Raw genomic sequence first — 8433 nt, 5'->3', positions numbered from 1 at the left:
CAGACAATGAAAGCTCTTACAATCATTTATGCAGCAGCATACAATACATTTTTGGACTAACGTTATTGTGGTGTGCTCACTTCCAAACCACTCATTGTTGAATTTGCGATTTCCAACTTGTTGTGTAACGTTTATGTCCAATGGCCGATGAGCACTGATACGTTTTATCTCTAATTTCTCTTCATATGACAAGGATTGAAAAGGATTGTCAACTTGATTCATGATGATGACTGCTAGCTAAGATTTTGAAAGCTACTGTACATATAACGTGATTTGACATTTTATCGGTAGCCAATGACCTTGAGCCTTCTTGGATGTGCACTTCTAATGTAACTATATCGGAAGCAAAAGGGCTAGAATTTTCAAGGTCTCCCCTTACACTTAGCGGTGACATAGTGTCCCCATGAAAGCACTGAGCTAGGCTGGAACACCTGCATTTTGGAGCTGCCTTACTCAAGAAAACATAAGCGACTATGTTCGTATGTGGCTTTATTAACTCATTGATATTTATATTGTTTGCAAACTGATATGTGACATGTATTAATGCCAAAATAACATGCAAACCAGGCAAGCCCCCCAAATAATATACAGTATATACGTATATATTTTTTTATGTTGCCTCACCCGCCCTGAATGACAGGTCAATACTGTATAGTTTCATGTCATTATTTGACCAAGAGGATTCTACTAAAATAAGAAATGTTACAGGAAAAAAATGACACTCTCCCTGTACTGCTGTTATATTGCCAACATGCCAGTTCTTTCCTGTAAAAGAGATTTAGCAAAAAGACATCACAATTGGGGGTTCATCTCCTTTTATTACAAAATAACAAATTCTGGAAAGTATGACACATTGCCTGGAACACACGTAACAATTTTCATTAGACGCTGTTGCTGCCATCATTTCAATCAATAAATACATGTCATTTATGAAGACCAGTAAGGCAAAGGTCAAAGGTGATTTACACAGTAACGTGGGCTAAACCGCTGACAAGTAGCAGCAAACAAAAACTCCCTACAAAGAAGAAACCTTAAGAGGAACCAAATTCAGAATAGAGGTACATCTGACCCTTTAGTGGTGTGGTTTGCAACTCCCATTGTCTGTCGTATAGTGAGTATGTCAACTGTATTGTCTGACACTACAGTGTGTCAACTGTATCATGCTGAATTTTGTGTATAAAGTATTGTAGTTTAGATTTTACAAAATGACACTAAAGTGTAAATGTCCTCCCTTTATGTTTTCTCTGTAAACAAGCAATAATAGTTGCTCTGGCATAAAGTCTATTGAGTGACCATGGACTGAAGGCTATTCTATTCTTCTGTTTTCGTATCCTTTTTGGTCTCCTGCTCAGACCTCTTCCAGGATAACAGGAGCACCAATCCCAGCAGCGTTAGCAGCAGGGGATACATCAACAATCTGCTCCTCTGCTCAGCAGGCATCACGGCACACTGTGGAAGGGATGAAAAGAAGGGAGCACTCAACCTCAGTCACTGAAATAAGCAACATTTCCCTCTATATCTGACAAGGGTTTTATCATGAACTGTAGCAGAGTATTGTGAACAACACTCACAGCTTACTCCAGAGAAGCCCATGGTCAAAGGCCATTGTGCAAGTATGGTATCATCATATCCCAATGGACTAGGTACAAACTACACCAGAAGAATGATAATAAGAACACATGTACTGTATGATCAATAATCCAAAATACCCAATAAAAAAAATACCCAACTCCAAAAGAACTGTAAACAAATGTTAAAAGTATCTGAAAACAACATTGAATCAAGGAACAAACTCTGAAACCCTGATATTTTACCTGGTGGTAGGTGGAGTATGAGATACTTGGTGAAACTCTGGTCCAGAACCCTCAGTCTCAGTTGTAACAGTCAGTGTGCTGTTCAGCCTCAGGGTCACCTCACTCTCCAGCTCATAGTGCCCCCTGCTGTCCAACTCCGTAGTGGTGTTACTGTCCATCACACCTTTCCACATTACCTCTGGCTGGGGAAACCCCTGAGAGGCATGGAGGGTGACAATGAAGCCATCATAAGTGGCTTGGGCAGATATCCTGGTCTCATCATAAGGGGCTGGTTTGAAATATTAGAAATACTTTTGTAGGGGCAGTTATTATTTATACTATACAATATAGATGGAGCAACAATGGAACTTACCTGCCACTAAAAGTTGTAGCTTTTCCTGGGTGCTTCCCTGTTCATCCATCACATCACAGGTGTATGGGCCCTGGTCACTCAGCTGCACACCACTCAGTCTAAATGAGGCATTTCCCACAGTGAGCTGGTCTTCAAACAGAAGAGTTCGTCCCTTGTAAACAACACTGTCTTTCCAGCTGATCTCTCCCATGGTAATAACTGTGGACCACCACTGATTCTCCATGCTGCCAGTTGACGACCAGGTTGTTGAGGTTCAGGTTTTCATACGGAGGGAAAGAGCAGCTAAGGGTGATGTCACTGCCCGGAGCTGCCACTTCCCTGGGTTGTAGACTGGTTGTAGTTACCACTGATGATATCACTGATATATGGAATAGGTGGAAAGAGAGAAGGATGATGTGGGAGAGAGAGAGTGGTATTGGTAATGTAATGCGCTGTTTGGAGGGTTCAGAGTGGACGGTCAACTATAATGAAAGTTAAGACTATCTCGCCGACTAAACTCAACTCCACGATGGAGTTGAGCGGCGACTAGTGTGGGCGGACTGGAGCTCCGACGTCACATAAAATTATGTTTTTTTTATAAAAACGACTGATGTTAGCATCCAAAGAGTAGCCCGCAATTACACAGACAAATGTGTGTAATTGCTGCATATATCAGGGGTCCTGAAATCAGTCTTTTGATAAAAACGTCATTTTATGTGACATCGGAGCTCCAGTCTGCCCACACTAGTCTCAGCTCAATTCCATCATAAATTGTGGAGTTCAGTTTAATCTACAAAATTAAGACCAGACAGAGGCAGCATACAGGAGCTCTACAAAACAGGTCTTTATTCTCTAGAAGCAACCACCATTTCAATAATTTCACGTGAAATTCTCACTCTTAATAGAGCTGGGTCAATAAACTGTAGGCCTAAGTATGTTACTTTTCTGAGTCAATTCAGGTAGCATTAAATGTCCTTTTTTTTTAAGAAACACAATTTATTTCAATCTCTAGAGACCAAGTTTGGGAAACCCTGGTCTATAGACCTACTTGGTGAGTGGCAGTGACTCCTGCATTTAAAGTATTTGCCCGTCCCACTTTCGGCTGCTGTCGCGAGCCAATACACTCCCTCACACTTTGCACACTACAGAACATGCAAATTGGTAAAAACGTGAGCTCTCGTTGTACATCAAATAGCCTAGGCCTAGCGCTGGAAAGTTGTTGTAGGATATTAGCCTTCATTTACTGATAGATCAATTATCCTACATGTATAGCAACAATATATTGTGAGTTCGCAATCTAGCTAAGTTTTTTGAGGTCCCACTTCCTCAGGTGGTGAATAATATAGCCTATAGTATATATGCACAAAGACGTCAGCAAATTCTATGAAGAGCAAAACATTTATCTGATGAATCTGGATCCTATTTTGGCAGTTTGAACATCAAAATATCATGCATTCCCTGGATATGTTAGATGAAAAAAATTGTTACATTTATCACGATATGACTTTTTGCGCAACCATTCTCACTTACAGTAATAATTGCTGAAAATCAATCATTGTTCCAATATTGTATCCCTACTTCTTTGCTGTGTAACCAAGAAAGGACGGAATGGATGAAATTACACAATCCATGATATCTGTTGTCCTGGGCTTGTTTAGGCATGTATTATTTGTTTTCATCAAACAGTGTTGAATATGTAGTAAATATGTAGTAAACAAATAACAGACTTGAGTACAGCACACTAATGCACTAATCATCGATCAATCACCACATTCTTATTGGCAGACTCAACAGCCTTGGTTTCTCAAATGACTGCCTCGCCTGGTTCACCAACTACTTCTCAGACAGAGTTCAGTGTGTCAAATTGGAGGGCCTGTTGTCCGGGCCTCTGGCAGTCTATGGGGGTGCCACAGGGTTCAATCCTCGGGCCAACTCTTTTCTCTGTATACATCAATGATGTCGCTCTTGCTGCTTGTGATTCTCTGATCCACCTCTACGCAGACGGCACCATTCTGTATACTTCTGGCCCTTCTTTGGACAATGTGTTAACTAACCTCCAGACGAGCTTCAATGCCATACAACTCTCCTTCCGTGGCCTCCAACTGCTGTTAAATGCTAGTAAAACTAAATGCATGCTCTTCAACCGATCGCTGCCCACACCTGCCCGCCCGCCCAGCATCACTACTCTGGACGTTCTGACTTAGAATACGTAGACAACTACAAATACCTAGGTGTCTGGTTAGACTATAAACTCTCCTTCCAGACTCACATTAAGCATCTCCAATCCAAAATCAAATCTGGAATCAGCTTCCTATTTCGCAACAAAGCATCCTTCACTCATGCTGCCAAACATACCCTCGTAAAACTGACTATCCTACCGATCCTTGACTTCGGCGATGTAATTTACAAAATAGCATCCAATACTCTACTCAGCAAATTGGATGCAGTCTATCACAGTGCCATCTGTTTTGTCACCAAAGTCCCATATACTACCCACCACTGCGACCTGTATGCTCTCGTTGGCTGGCCCTTGCTTCATATTCGTCGCCAAACCCACTGGCTCTAGGTCATCTATAAGTTGTTGCTAGATAAAGCCCCGCCTTAGCTCACTGGTCACCATAGCAGCACCCACCCGTAGCACGCGCTCCCGCAGGTATATTTCACTGGTCATCCCCAAAGCCAATTCCTCCTTCGGCCGCATTTCCTTCCAGTTCTCTGCTGCCAATGACTGGAACGAACTGCAAAAATCACTGAAGCTGGAGACTCATGTCTCCCTCACTAGCTTTAAGCACCAGCTGTCAGAGTAGTTCACATATCACTGCACCTGTACATAGCCTATCTGTAAATAGCCCATCCAACTACCTCATCCCCATACTGTTATCTACTTTATTTATTTTTGCTCCTTTGCACGCCAGTATCTCTACTTGTACACTGCACATCTATCACTCCAGTGTTTAATTGCTATATTGTAATCATTTCGCCACTATGGCCTATTTATTGCCTTACCTCCGTTATCCTATCTCATTTGCACACACTGTATATAGACATTTTCTACTGTACTGTTGACTGTATGTTTGTTTATTCCATGTGTAACTCTGTGTTGTTGTCTGTGTTGCACTGGTTTGCTTTATCTTGACCAGGTGGCAGTTGTAAATGAGAACGTGTTCTCAACTAGCCTACCTGGTTAAATAAAGGTGAAATAAATAAAATAAAAAGTACACATGTGATCATTGATGAGGGATGCCATTTACCAACACATGAAAATACTTCGTTTTGACTTACTGGTAATAAACAGTACTTAGACCACATGCAGCCTGAAAAACAAATATATACAGAGAGACATACTGTTTGAAATTGCCTTGTAATAATCCATGTACTGATTTTATCCTTTAAACTTTGTGGTGAAAGAATGACATTTTAGCGCATACCCACGTGCTGAGAACGAGGCACAAAGGAAGTACTGCAGTGGGCGAATTATTTTTGCTCCTGATGGGCGGCTTTTGCACATTTTAAACCATTCCATTGGTCCTTAAGTGAAATCTCAAGAGAGAGGAACCAAACCATAAACATATGTTCCGTGAATAGCCAGTGGTGTAAAGTACTTAAGTAAAAAAATACTTTAAAGTACTACTTAAGTCGTTGGGGGGGGGATCTGTACTTTAATTAACTATTTATATTTCACAACTTTGACTTTACTACATTCCTAAATAAAAGTATGTACTTTTTACTCTATACATTTTCCCTGACACCCAAAAGTACTCGTTACATTTTGAATGCTTAGCAGGACAGGAAAATGGTCTAATTCACACACTTAGCAAGAGAACATCCCTGGTCATTACTGCCTCTGATCTGGTGGACTCACTAAACAGTGTGAAAACTCGCTGCTGGATACAATAGATGGCGGACTGAACATAGCAGTGTAGATCACCTCAAGATAAAAACGTAATATTCAATATCGGTAAATTAGACTAAATATTAGCACTTCACAAACTGGTGGGTTATAACCTTCAATCTGGATAACAACACAATAAGTCACAAGACTAGAGAAATGTATCGACAAATATTACGAAAACAAGCAACACCCAAACATGACGGAGAGTAAAATAGTGGAACCAATCCCAAAACGTGACTTCTACAGACGATTTACTATTTTCACCACCGGGAATGGTAAAGGTCGAACCCGATCTGTTAAAATCAATAAATGACAAACTGGGCATACTTGAATTAGTCAGTAAGGATATAAAGGAGTTGAAGGCAAGCCTCGAGATGAGCGACAAAAAAGCAGCGATATTGGAGAAAGATACAAACAAGCTAAAATGGCCTGTCAATAAGATTGAAACCGATGTTAATGAACTTAAAAAGGAGAACATATTTCTGAGAAAAGCCTTACTTGACATACAGACTAGACCCATGAGAGAAAATGTGATACTTACAGGTATCCAAGAGAAAGAAGAAGTTCCTGACTCAGGGTGTAGTTAGGGAGTTGCTCCTTACAGCGCTTCGGATCCCAAGCGAAACTATGGACATAATCCAACGCGAACGTGTACACCGTTTCTGGCAGAGGTATGAACGCCCAATCGTTCGTTCCTAATTAGCTTTCTTTAAAGATAAAATAATTGTTAAAAGACTTGCTGCCACGAAAATAGACATGAATGATCAGTTCCCGAAGGAAATTGCAGAACGGCGCAAAGTTCTGTATCCAATCTTCAAGGGAAATAGATTGAAAGGGAAACGCGCTCTCGTAGTCGATAAACTGTATATTGTTAACCAAATGTTCAGAGACACAAAGAGTACTCCATGACTATTTGAAATATTACAACGTTCCCAGAGGAGTCGAATAATGAAACACACCCTACAACACATGGTAGAGATTGTAATAAAAAATATAGAAAAGCAATAAAATACAAAAATTGTTAGAAAAATAAACTACACTATACCATTCTACATTTACATTACATTTACATTTACATTTAAGTCATTTAGCAGACGCTCTTATCCAGAGCGACTTACAAAATGGTGCATTCACCTTATGATATCCAGTGGAACAACCACTTTACAATAGTGCATCTAAATCTTTTAAGGGGGGGTGGGGGGGGGGGGGGGGGGGGTTAGAAGGATTACTTTATCCTATCCTAGGTATTCCTTAAAGAGGTGGGGTTTCAGGTGTCTCCGGAAGGTGGTGATTGACTCCGCTGTCCTGGCGTCGTGAGGGAGCTTGTTCCACCATTGGGGTGCCAGAGCAGCGAACAGTTTTGACTGGGCTGAGCGGGAACTGTGCTTCCTCAGAGGTAGGGGGGCCAGCAGGTCAGTGGTGGATGAACGCAGTGCCCTTGTTTGGGTGTAGGGCCTGATCAGAGCCTGAAGGTATGGAGGTGCCGTTCCCTTCACAGCTCCGTAGGCAATCACCATGGTCTTGTAGCGGATGCGAGCTTCAACTGGAAGCCAGTGGAGAGAGCGGAGGAGCGGGGTGACGTGAGAGAACTTGGGAAGGTTGAACACCAGACGGGCTGCGGCGTTCTGGATGAGTTGTAGGGGTTTAATGGCACAGGCAGGGAGCCCAGCCAACAGCGAGTTGCAGTAATCCAGACGGGAGATGACAAGTGCCTGGATTAGGACCTGCGCCGCTTCCTGTGTGAGGCAGGGTTGTACTCTGCGAATGTTGTAGAGCATGAACCTACAGGATCGGGTCACCGCCTTGATATTAGTGGAGAACGACAGGGTGTTGTCCAGGATCACGCCAAGGTTCTTAGCACTCTGGGAGGAGGACACAAGGGAGTTGTCAACCGTGATGGCGAGATCATGGAACGGGCAGTCCTTCCCCGGGAGGAAGAGCAGCTCCGTCTTGCCGAGGTTCAGCTTGAGCTGGTGATCCGTCATCCACACTGATATGTCTGACAGACATGCAGAGATGCGATTCGCCGCCTGGTTATCAGAAGGGGGAAAGGAGAAGATTAATTGTGTGTCGTCTGCATAGCAATGATAGGAGAGACCATGTGAGGATATGATAGAGCCAAGTGACTTGGTGTATAGCGAGAATAGGAGAGGGCCTAGAACAGAGCCCTGGGGGACACCAGTGGTGAGAGCGCTGGTGTCGCTCTCCTCCAACACTACTCACTCTGCCCCTACTCAGATGGTATTGCGCCGTCGCAACCTTCGCTCTCTCTCCTGCTACTCTCTCCTCTTCCATCCTATCATCTCTTCCCTCTGCTCAAGCCTTCTCCAACCAATCTCCTGATTCTGCCTCCTCAACCCTCCTCTCCTCCCTTTCTGCCTCCTTTGACTCTCTAT

General features: G+C 42.6%; 1 protein-coding gene across 1 annotated transcript; it reads right to left on the bottom strand.

Annotated features, from left to right (window-relative positions):
* Nucleotides 1–798: 798 nt before the first annotated feature.
* On the bottom strand, nt 799–6925 carry LOC123743144 (V-set domain-containing T-cell activation inhibitor 1). The gene is made up of 4 exons (XM_045718640.2): nt 6579–6925; nt 2167–2524; nt 1815–2082; nt 799–1449 (listed from the first exon to the last, which is right to left on the bottom strand). The coding sequence occupies exons 2-4, from the start codon at nt 2387–2389 to the stop codon at nt 1440–1442; spliced, it is 501 nt and encodes a 166-aa protein (XP_045574596.2). The 5' UTR covers nt 2390–2524; nt 6579–6925; the 3' UTR covers nt 799–1439.
* Between the last annotated feature and the right edge of the window lie 1508 nt (nt 6926–8433).

Source organism: Salmo salar, chromosome 05, assembly GCF_965601325.2.
Source record: "Salmo salar chromosome 05, fSalSal1, whole genome shotgun sequence".
Taxonomy (NCBI): domain Eukaryota; kingdom Metazoa; phylum Chordata; class Actinopteri; order Salmoniformes; family Salmonidae; genus Salmo; species Salmo salar.
The sequence above is the reverse complement of the archived record's forward strand: the minus strand, read 5'-3'. Positions and strand labels throughout refer to the sequence as shown.